This window comes from Phascolarctos cinereus, unplaced genomic scaffold, assembly GCF_003287225.1.
Source record: "Phascolarctos cinereus isolate Bilbo 61053 unplaced genomic scaffold, phaCin_HiC Scaffold_4;HRSCAF=312, whole genome shotgun sequence".
Taxonomy (NCBI): domain Eukaryota; kingdom Metazoa; phylum Chordata; class Mammalia; order Diprotodontia; family Phascolarctidae; genus Phascolarctos; species Phascolarctos cinereus.
This window is the reverse complement of record NW_027555847.1, coordinates 272,258,316-272,270,322: the sequence shown is the minus strand read 5'-3', so window position 1 is coordinate 272,270,322 and position 12,007 is coordinate 272,258,316. Positions and strand designations below refer to the sequence as shown.

The following is a 12,007-nucleotide window of genomic DNA, read 5'->3' as shown; positions in this document are numbered from 1 at the left end:
GGGGAGAGAGGGAGTTCACAGCAAATGGTCTGAATGTTTTCTGTAAAATAGAGGGGAGGAGGGAGCCATAAGAAGTTTGAAGAGGGATGAACAGGTTTGGAAGAGCTATTTGCAAAGTGGAATAGTGAGTTGATAAGGGAGATATAGTAGGACTATCTAGCTGCAGTGAGGGCCGAACTGAGTAAATTTGCAGAAGACCCAATCATAGGGGCTGCGTGATTTTCTCCACTTTTGTTGAGCAGCACCTGTGTAAGCACAAAAGTGATGAATGGTAGGAGTGAATTAAGGCTTAGGCTTTGTCAAAGCACGATCAGCAAAAAAGGGTAGTAGGGATTCAAGAGAGGAAGACAGCATAGAGCTGAATTGGTTCACTAAGGACTCAAGATGAGGTAAGAAAAGAGAATGGCTAGTGCAGGGGGGATAGCTTGGGAGAGAACTGAGGGGTCAAGGGATTGCAGGTCACAGTGCAGATGAAAAATAGGGACATGTAAGGGAAGGCAGAGGGAGAAGTGAAAAGCCTCTGATGAGAGGATTTCAGAATTCTTGAACATGGAACATTTGTGTGTGATGACAAGATCAGGTATGATCATCTTTGTGTGTGGTTTAGGTACAATAAAGGAGTAGCTCGTGGGAGGTGAGTAGGCTGAGGAATTGAACAGTTAGGGTATTTAAGGGTGAATCAATATGTATGTTGAAGTCCCCTGGTATGAAGGCAGGAACAGGGGAAGACAGAAAAATTGTAAGCCAGGTAGCAAACTCCTTCTTGAAGAAAGAAGGGGAGTCACCTGTTGTGTGTATATGGAGGGAGGGAGGAAAGGTCTGTAGACAACAGCTATCACCATTTTAATTGAGTAGTAGACATGAATGCCATGCACCCCAAAGGAAGAGAGGTTAACCTGAGTGAAGTAAAAAGGAGAAGTGGCAAGGTTATTTCAACTCCCCTGCTTCAACCAGTGAGCCAAGGAGAATGAGTGAAGGTGCAGCCAGAACTGGAAAAAGGTGGCCAAGGAGAAAGCTAGGTTTCAGTAAAAGACAGGAGGTGGAAAGAATAGAATAGACTTAAGAAGAAAGGAAATTTGTTGAGAGAGCACGGTGGAAGGGCATGCCTAGGTGGAGTTAGGATGAAACTCTGGGGTGGGAGGGTTGAAGGGGGATGGGAATGAGGAATTAGGTGGTAGGGGTAGTGGAATGAGGTTTGGATGATGATCAGCATGACTTCAGAGTCACTGAAATGAGACGGGCATGACCAGGTGTGAGAATATTCATCACTGAGTGGAGGGTACCATTCCTCTACCCTCAAAGGAGAGATACAGCTGGAGATGGCAGCCCTGAAGTCAAAGGAAAGTTTGTCCTTTTTTGCACCGGAGTTTTGCAGGCTCCACCGGGGAGACTGGGAGATGGAAGATGGCTTGTTCTGGTACAGATGGAAGATGCCTGACCTGGCCCCTAGCAGCTTTTCCTCAGGGGCCAAGCTGTGCTCAGCGGGAGACGGAAGGCTCAGGATGCCAGTGCACCAAGGTATAAGATCTTCTCACCTGAGGAGGTTGGCTACAAGGTGGCAGTAGGAAGTGGGAGACTCCTCATGCAGATGAAAGATGCCCAGTCTGGCTCCTAGGAGTCATTCTTCAAGGGACACACTGTGCCCTAGCTTATTTCCCTCTCTATTTCCAAAGATTTACTTCTTGTCCCCACCATAGATAAAAGCCCTCTTTTCTTGTTCTTGTTATTTTTCACAAGCCCTTTGGGATAGGAGCCCTTGCTCCTATCCTGCATCACCAGCTGCCATTCTTAATCTTAAACTCAGTATGTTGAAAAGAGAATTCATTATCCCTGTCCCCACCCCCCCCACCTTTTTCAGGTACATTTGTAACCTCAGTTCCATCCTACACTATCTATTCTCACTCACCCTACAAACCCAATCTGTTGAAAAATCTTGCCATTTCTTCCTATATATCATTTTTCTTACACATTCCCTTATCTCAACATGGTTACCAGTCTAAGTCAGGCCCTCACCACCTCTTACCTAGACTACTGCAATAATCTCTTAAAAACGGTCTCCCTGCCTCCAGTCTCTCCTCACTCTAATCTGTTCTTTGCATAGCAGCCAAACTGATTTTTAATAAAGCACATGTCTGACCATGTCATTCCCCCTATTAAAATCCAGTCCCTTTCTATTATCTCTAGGATCAAATACAAACTTCTCTGGCATCTTTACAGTCTGCTCCCATTCAACCTTTCTAGTCTTATTACACATTACTGCTTTGTACACACTCTGTAATACAGACAAACTGGTTTTCTTGCTGTTTCTCACACAAGGCACAGCACCTTCCATTTCCATGCTTCTGTGCCCCCTAAAAAGCATTCCCTTCTCTCCTCTGTTTCTTGGAATCTCTGGTCTCCTTTAAGACTCAGCTCAAGTAACACCATCTGCACAACACTCTTCTTGGTCCTCACAGTTGGTACTGGCTCCTTTCAACCTTTCTTCCCAGGTTTCTCGTAAATGTTTTGTATGCCTATAGAAATATAGTGTCCCCCATATTTAGAATGTAAGCTCAAGGGTATTTTTATCTTTATGTTTCTAGAGACTTGCACAGTTCCTGGCACATGAAGCACCTATCTTTTATACTTGCAGATCTTCCTTATTTTTCAGGATATAAGAAACTGCTTCAACCTCAGAGGATCTAGATTCTCTCTTCATGAAATCTTATAGTTAACATAGTTTCAATGGTTTAACAGTCTTTTTCTTTCCTATTCCTATTTCCTATTCCAGTCCCTAATTTCCTATTATGTATTACATACATCTAAGTCTTTTTCTTATTCCTTTTGTTCTTAAATTAACCCAAGATTTGACTTCAAACTCAGTACTGTTTTCTAGTGAGTTCTTTTTGACTCCAACCTTATTAGTCCTTATATTGTTACCTGCCATATGCCAAGGCTCCATATCAGGCTTTCAATATCAGCTTCTCTCTTTCGTCTCCTGCTGTCTAGAATAGTGCCTATCATGAGCAACTTTCTGCAGAATGCTCCTACAGAATTAATTCTAAACCCACTTATTCTTCTCTCCAGCTGTAAACCCACACTGGATGCTCCTGAATTTTCTCTATATCACAATGTCATCATAGGGACTATTTACTTAAACAAGAGTAAACTTTATCAGTGCTTTTAATTGTACAAAAGTGACTTAATTATATTATTTACCTGTCTTGTATACGATATTGCATATTCAAGTCATTGATCACAAATGGGTTCCTGAGTTTTGCATAGGCAACTGCTTTGTCCAGTGGAAATCCTAAGATTTTTAAGAACATGGTATTAATAACATTACTAACAATATTAATATAAAATGCTATTTTTAAAAGATAAAGACACATGAAACCTTATACATGATCCTTAAGTAGAGTCAGAAGGTATAAAGATCTTGATGGGTTAGAGCTTTGGGATCAATTAGCTTAAGTCGAAAGTCTTATACTTAAGTAAACATCCAATTCACTAGGAAAAGATGGGAGGGTCTTGGCTAGATCACAGACCTTCAAAAATATCTGGACATTTAAATGGACTGCAAGTTTGATATAAATGGGCAGTAACACCCTAACAGCAAAAAAAGCTAATGTGAAGTGGGGAAGAAATGAGGGGCATAACTTCAAGAAACAGAGAGGTAATCATTCCACTGTACTTTGCCCTTGTCAGACTTCATCCAAAGAACTGTGTTTATTTCTGAATGCCACAGATTAGGAAGGACATTAATAAACTGGAGAGTGTCCAGGGGATAAAGGGTTTTAAGTGAGGATCAATTGAAACAATTGGGCATATTTAGCCAGAATAAAATACACCTTGGGGAGGGTGTCATAATAGCTGTCTTCAAATATTTGAGGGGCTGCCTTATGGAGGAGGGAAGAGACTTATTCTGTTTGCCTCTAGGGGGCAGCACCAGAAGCAATGAGTGGAGGCTGCAAAGGGGAACATTTAGACCTTAATGTCAGGAGAAACTTCCTAAAAGTGAGAGTTGCCCAAAAACCTTGAGAAGGGATGGGCTCCCCTCAGCAAGGATATTTATACACAGTCTATATGACTACCTATTGTATGTTACAATAGGAATGGATTCCTTTACAGGTTGGACTAGTTGGCCCCTGAGGTACTTTTCAACTCTGGGATTCTACAGAATAGAGTTATTAAGGATGAATACTTTAAGCAACAGTAAAAGCTGGATTATATTTTGTTGTGTAGTTCCTATTTGAAGCTACACTTTTTAGTCTAACTTCAATTTTAAAAGTTATTCACCTCAGAGATTCATATCTTAATTTAAAACAAAAATCTCAAAGTGTACAGCAAGAAGTAAATTGCCTTCAAAAACACCTTTACAAATCATTGAGGTTCTCAGCACTTTTGCAATAATTCCCTGTGACTGTATAAAAGGGATTATATTTTGTGATACACATGAAATAGTTCAAAACTGGTATAGATGAATCCATCTGTACCATAGGTCAATTAAAAAAAACCACAACTTTGGGGAATTTCTCTGCAAGATATAATTTCAAATACAGAGGAGACCCAGATGTGGTTATTGGATCCACTCTACATTTCAAACACACAAATCAGAGATGGGTTTTTGCTTGACCTATCTTGAGAGGATATTCTAATTTATAAATTCCTATAGTATTAGAAGGCAGTTAGGATCAAGGAATTGCCTCTCATATTAAATATTTCCCAGAATTGGAGAGCTTCAGATATCATCCCCTGCCCTTTCCATATTCCCTGACTGGTTCTATTTGACAAATGGCCTATTTTAAATACAAATGGATATGTCCACTGTCTATAAAAGTTGATTATAAATGGGATGGGGTTATTTAGAGAAACACTGGTTTCCAGGCTTTATATACAAAGGTTACTTTAATAAAATGTACTTGATTAACTTAGGAAAAACAATCATAGGCAGAACCCTGTGAAGTGTACAGAGGATATCTTATTCTATGGAGTTACTGGATAAAAGGATAATATCATATCTTGCAAAGAAAGTCCTGAAAGGTTTTGAATTAATCTATGAATCTACACATATCAATGGCTAGTGTGCTCACTTCAGAAATTATTTGGTTTATTTTTCAGATTTACTTGCAGTATGAGTTATTTGCTTCTAAAATGCAAACTCCAGAAGGGCAGCGACTTTCATTTATGTCTTTGTATCCCTAATGCCTAGTACAGTGTTTGTCACATAATAGGCACTCAGTAAATGGCTGTTGCCTTCAAAGTATGTGTATCCAAGTTGCAATAGAGAAGCCTCCAAGACTTACGTAATGAATGATACTGCGAGAAGAAGCCTCCAGGAAACTGAGGACTTTTAGGGGCCTAAGTAGTATTTTCATCAGTGCTGCTCATTCAAGGAGTATGATACAGAAAAGAAAAGTGGCTTAGGAAGTGAACAAATGGCTAAGATGATAGGGTCTCAAAATGTCTGGCCACCATTTAGATAGTCATTTAATCTCTCTGAGTCTCAGTTTCTTTACCTGTATAATAAGGGAGGTTGGCCTTGAAGATCTACAAGGTTCCTTCAAGTTCTAATCTATGATTCTATGATCTTTAAATTATTTTGCAGAAATCTGCTTTATGATCAACCTCTAATGAACATATTTTTAAAAACCTGAGTATAAAATAGAAATGTTTTCTGTCTTAGGAGTTAGCTTATCTCCAGCATCAATACTGACTAATTATTTTGAAGGGAAGAAACAACTTCAACTGTTCAATTAGGCTATTAATATTCAAAATGAAAGCTTAAATCCTCACTCAATGTTATTTCAGACTCAAATCTTAAGAAAATACAGGTATTTTATACAATGTAAAAGTTATTACCTTTAGAATGGAAAGAAATGAGACAATCACATAGTGGCCAGTTGTCTACTGGTTCATTCAAAATAACATCCTCTTCAAATATTACTACTGTGATGTATTTAAACAAGGAGACACGTTCAAGAATTTCCTTCATTGGTTTTGATTTGGATTTTTTTGCCATAGAACATATTCCAACTACAATCTGTCTTTCTGGTGGCTAAAAATTGATACAAAAAGAAATGAAAATCCCAATTCACACTGAAAGAAATTCCAAAGCAACACATTAATCAATGGGAAACATTTTACAAAATCAATATTGTTGTCTTGACATAGGTGCTTAATAAATACAACTTGATGATTTTGCTTTAGTATGATACACTACATATTACATACTACACTAATGCATTAGTATTAGAATAGTATAGCACATTTTTTAAAAAGTTGCCACAGCCCTGAATACCTAAATTTCAGAGATGTTTTATGGTTCGAGTAAGAAAAAATAGATAAATATCTTACAAGTATTATTCCTATTAGTCTTGATAAAAAACTCACTTGCTAATGCTATTTAATTTTTCAGACTTTGCTTGTCAAATGATTTACTCTTTAGCTATACAAGTTGGAGCAGACTCACACTACAAGTTATTTTAGGTAGCTAATTTCCTATCAATTTCTTTGTGGCCATTAGAAATGAAGAGGTACACTAAGGCAGTTGTTGTCCTCCCACTCTTTTCTAGTTCCTGTTTTTTTGGGGAAGAGAGGCTGCAGAGAGTGGCAGATGATAGGATAAATACTAGCATTACACAAGGAGATGAATTTTTTTAAAGTTTACAGATCTGATTTTAAAAAATATCAGTGCTCCGGGACAGCTAGGTGGCACAGTGGATAGAGCACCGGCCCTAGGGTCAGGAGAACCTGAGCTCAAATCTGGCCTCAGACACACTTACTAACTGTGTGACTCTGCGCAAGTCATTTAACCCCAACTGCCTCACACACACAAAATCAGTGCTCTGAAAGTGAAATACTTAATAAAACAACAATAATATAAACACATAATAGGTGCTCAGTAAATGGCTGTTGCCTTCAAAGTATATGTATCCAAGTTGCAACAGAGAAGCTTCCAAGACTTGTGTAATGAAAGATACCGAGAGAAGAAGCCTGCAGGAAACTGAGGGCTTTCAGGGGCCTAAGTAGTATTTTCAAATAATTCAATTTCAAATAATTTTTCTTCCTGTTTAGTCATTTCAGTCACATCCAACACTTCACAATTCTTTTTTGGGGAGTCTTAGCAGAAATACCAGAGTGATCTGCCATTTCCTTTCCTAAATCATTCTACAGATAAGGAAACATGCAAACAGGGTTAAGCGCATAGCTAGCAAGTGTCTGACACCAGATTTGAACTCAAGAAGGTGGTCTTCCTGACTCCAGGCCTGGTAATTCTATTCACTTTACCACCTACTTGCCTATTATTTAGTATAGGCAAATCTTAACAATTTGACTTGTCAGTCTATGGTCAATGGTGGTTTTGATAACTAAAGCAAATTTCCAAGATCACCACTTAATAATATGCCCAGTGAAAAGGGATGTTATAGCAGGGAAGGAATCTTCTATGGTAATTATTACATTCTGTATACTTTTCTTTAAAAATGCCATCTCAGAATTAGATTTCTGTTTTGTTTTTGCAGTCCTATTTATGTATATCTTTTAGTGGTAAAGCTGTATTAAAAACATGAAAATAAAAAAATTAGATATAACTGGAATCCCTATGCCAAATAATAGAAAGCTTAACAGATTGTGGATATGCAATTTATGAAAGATTATTTAACAGAGCTAGCTTGAGTATTTAGAGCAAATGCTTTAAGTATTTTATTCTGAAAGTGGAAAACTAAAGATTGATCCAGAGTATTTATTAACTGCTCTCTATTTGAAACATTCCATCTCTTCCAACACCATACCTTAGCACAGGCTGTTTGTTGTCCACACTTCATACCAGACACCCTTCCTCCTCAACCCCCACCCTCCTCCTTCCTCATCTTTTCCTTTAAAGCTCAACTCAAGTACCACCTTAATAAGGCACTCAATGATTCCCCCTACTGTTAGTGAATCTCATCCCATTAGTGCCTATATATTTTATATTGATTTTATCTATCTACCCGTTTTTGTAGAATGGGGGAAGCTCCTTGAAGGCACATGTTACTTCATCGTTAGTTTTTTTATTCCTAATACCTAGCACACTACCTTGCACATACGTGATAGGTGCTTATTAAATGAATGTTCAATATATGCAAACACACCAATTTAAAAGTCAGACAACTGCACTCAATTTTCTTCAAATTTCTTGACCCTCCCACCATTACAAATACAAGTAAATCTGGCTTTCCAATTCTAGTGACTACAACAGGTTATCAAGTGACTAATTAGCTATTTTAGGTGATGAACTTTTACTGAGAAAAACAACAGCTTTTTTTAAAAACAAAATACTCAAGTATTTCCCTAAACCTGGAAAGGTATAAAAGACAAATGTTGAGTTTAAGCTAGTTATCTGCCTGTAATCCTTAACTGCAAAGTAGCAAAGAGCTCAGAACAGCAGGGCAAAATGGAAAACACTGATAACTTTCTGGGAAAAATTTGATTCTATGTCAGGTTTTTTCTTTCTTCCCCAAAATTCACAAAAACTTACAGAATCATCTTCCTCTTCTTCCTCATCTGCATGGCCATAGAAGTGCTGAAAATCTCCAGGCTTAGAGGGATCTCCTAGCTCATCTGTTTCTCCCTCTTCAGTCCCAACAAAGAACCTAGGGATGTTATTTACTATTTCAGGGATAGACATGGTCAGAAAAACTAAATGATCTACATGTGAACAGTAGTTAAGTAAATAGTCTTAGGATAGTGCATTCTCCCAATAGTTGGGTGACACAATGATGCTTTGCAGCTTGTTTCTGCTTACACAATCACTTGAAATTCTGATAAGAAAGTCAGCAGCCAAGTTGCTCTTTTGTTCCCAGATATCACATCTTCATTGTTGACTCAATTTCAAAAACACAAAATCATAGTTTCCCTGAGTTGGAAGGGCGTTCTTTTACCTAAGAAACAAGAATAGAAATAAAAGGTTTATTATGCTTAGTTTCTGGAAAAGCTATGACAGTGATATTTATGTTAGACCAGATACATCTAACATATAATTCCTTTACTTTCATAAAAATAAGAAAAACACATTTTCTCTATTAATAAAATGAGTTTTACCTTTGGTAGGATAAATACAAAAACTCTAATTCCTTAATAGGAGCTGCCTAGAGGCAGTTAGGTGATACAGTGGATAGAATGCTGGGTTTGGAGTTAGAAAGACCGGAATTAAAATCCGACCTCAGACACTTACTAGTTGTGTGACCCTGAGCAAACTGCTTAACTTCTCTGCCTCAGTTTCTCCAACTACAAAATGGGGATAATAATGTCACCTTCTTCATAGGATTGTTGTGAGGATCAAATGAGATATCTGTAAAAGCCAGGGAAATGTTTGTTTCCTTCTCTTTCCCCCTATAAGTTTTGCAGAGTCTCCTTGAATTCTTCCTATTTGTTGTTTCTTACTATAATTTTCCATTTTTCATATATTATAATTAAGGTATCCAATCCCCAAATGACAGAAAATTTTTAGTCTTTTTGATGACATATATTTAATTAATGACTTAGGTCTTTACCTCAATTGTTGTTTCCATGATATCTCCCTCTCTCTCCAGTCAGAAACAAACCCCCCCCTTATAAGAAATAACATAGTTAAGTATAGTGACAATGGCTAATAGTACATGCAATATTTTGGTCTGATGAGGTTGTACCTCTCTTCTGAAAACAGAGGTATGTTTCATTATTTGTGTTCTGGTGCTATTATTGGTTTTTCAGTTACTCAAGAGTTAGGTGGCTTCTTTTAGTGATTTTTTTAACTTCTGTATCTATTTATCTCATTTTAACTCAGTTCATGCAAATTTTCCCTTGTTTCCCTAAATTCTTCATATTCCTCTTTTCTTACTATACAATAATATTCTATTACCTCTTTAGAATCATAGATTTATAGCAATTCCAGAGAGGACCAGATGAAAGCCATTCCTCTGATAGTTTACACTCAATACTGGAATGAAATGAAACAACTGTATTTTGCCATTCAAACAGTCAAGAAAAGGAGATTCACTTAGCCAGAGGCAGGAAAAAGATAGTCACCCTGAAATGACTGAGCAGGATTCAGCTCCCTTGTCTGAGTTGCTCATCATAGTTTACCGGTCAAGCATCGGAGAGTGCCTGGAGCTTTTCACAGCTATTTCATACTCAAGCAACTAGGAAGTGATATCAAAAGCCTGAGCCTTCAGTACCCTGTACCAATTAAGTCTAGAGGATAATTTCAAACTAGTCCAACTCACATGAGGGCAGGGGCTAGAATACCATTCCTAACATAAGAGATAAAGGGGAACTTAGAGGTCATTTAGTTAAACCTTTTTCACTTTACCTAAGGATTGAGGCCAAAAAAGATAAAAAGACTTGACCAAGGTCACAAAGGTCATCAGTGGCAGAGCTGGGATTCAAACCTATGTTCTGACTCCAAAACAAATCATTTTTTCTACCATACTACGTTGCTGAATGCTAAACTTACATATAGTTAATTTGCATCACTTCATTAAATTTGATATTAGACTGTGTAAGTTATCATTACTTTCCCAGGTCTTTCAATCTATGTTCTCAAAGAAAGGTAGCGATCTTACACTTTAAGATGCTTCCAACACCCCAATATTCTTGCTCCAAATTTCCTTCATCTATAGGTTAATAATACTAATAAAAATTGCCTTAATGGCCACTACATATTAAAAAGAAATACATAAAAGTAGTATGGTGCAATGGAAAGAATAATGAATTTGAGATTCATGAACCCAGGCTCTGAATTCATGACTCCCAAGTTCATACACACACACATACACACACACAACACGCACGTGTACATCATACACAAATATATGCATACACACATATAAATAAAATATAATCTTTAATAGATTACTTTCCAGCATTCCTGTTGAAAAAATGGGATTTTTTTTCTTTTCCAGTGGGGTGAGGTGATGGAGGGAGAAATAATAGGCTTTTTTATTATTTTTTAAATGGAGAGGTTGAAGGGGTTGCTACAGCTGTAGAATGTCCCATTCACTTTCAGATGAGGTCACTATATTTTTTAGTTTTGCCCAATTTGTTCTACTTTGTTAAGAGAGACCTCTCACAGAGCGAGAGTAATCTGTAAATGTTTATATTATAAAAGCAAAACATATCAATAAAACTTAAAAAAAGTAAGGCAAATTATCAATGAACTCTAAAAAAATGAAGTTAGAATTAGGAGGCCATTAACTTGGGGAAAAAAATCTCTATAGCAATTTACTTTGATAAAGGTTTGGCATCCAAGATGCATGTGATAAAAATATGTAAGAATAAGAGTCACTGCCCAAATAAAAGTAGTGAGGGGATATGAAAAGTCACTTTTAAATGAAGAAATGCAAGTTGTCATCAACTATATGAAAGAATATAGTGAATCACTAGTAGTACAAGAATTTCAAATTAAACAACTATAAGCTTCCATCTCATACTCATCTGACTGGCAAAGATCAAAAAAGATGGGGCTAGAGAGAAAGGCATATAAATAGGAGGCATCATAGTACAGCAAAAAGCAAACTAGTCCTAGAGTTAGAGGATCCAAGTTCACATCTCCCCTCTGACATTTACTGTATGATCTTACACAAGTCACCTAACATCCTTGGACCTCGGTTTCCTCATCTATTAACAAAATAACGTTGGAGTATATAGTCTAGGGTCCTTTCATGATCTACATCTATGATTTTCTGAATGCAGTGTTGGTAGTTCAGGAGATAAAAAAGATGGGAGATTTTCTTACTACTGTATTCCATTAAATACACACTTTTAAAACAAATCATATAACAGAAGTGCCTGGTTTTATATACAACTCTCTTTATTGTTCTCTGTATACTGAAATCTTTGTGTTAGCTGATGACTAAGTCAACAACTTAAAAAAAAATAATAGCTGTTCAACAATCATATCTACCAGTTCTTTCAGTACCCAAGTATATTAACTTCATTAGTGACTTTTACTCTCTGATCTCTAGTACAAAGGTCATTCACTTTGGAAGAGAAAACAGAAGTAGACTAA

General features: G+C 37.1%; 1 protein-coding gene across 12 annotated transcripts in view; it reads right to left on the bottom strand.

Annotated features, from left to right (window-relative positions):
- PPIP5K2 (diphosphoinositol pentakisphosphate kinase 2) overlaps positions 1–12,007 on the bottom strand; it is a 93,084-nt gene that overhangs the window by 63,453 nt on the left and 17,624 nt on the right. For 11 of the 12 annotated variants that reach the window (XM_078153070.1, XM_078153069.1, XM_078153071.1 and 8 more), the window contains exons 2-4: positions 8,498–8,900; positions 5,842–6,037; positions 3,199–3,289 (exon numbers count right to left, since the gene is read on the bottom strand). In XM_078153070.1, coding sequence (XP_078009196.1) covers positions 3,199–3,289; positions 5,842–6,037; positions 8,498–8,647 — 437 coding nt within the window. In that variant the 5' untranslated portion in view covers positions 8,648–8,900. The remainder of the gene's footprint in view (positions 1–3,198; positions 3,290–5,841; positions 6,038–8,497; positions 8,901–12,007) is intronic. The other variant, XM_078153075.1, reaches the window with a different exon arrangement.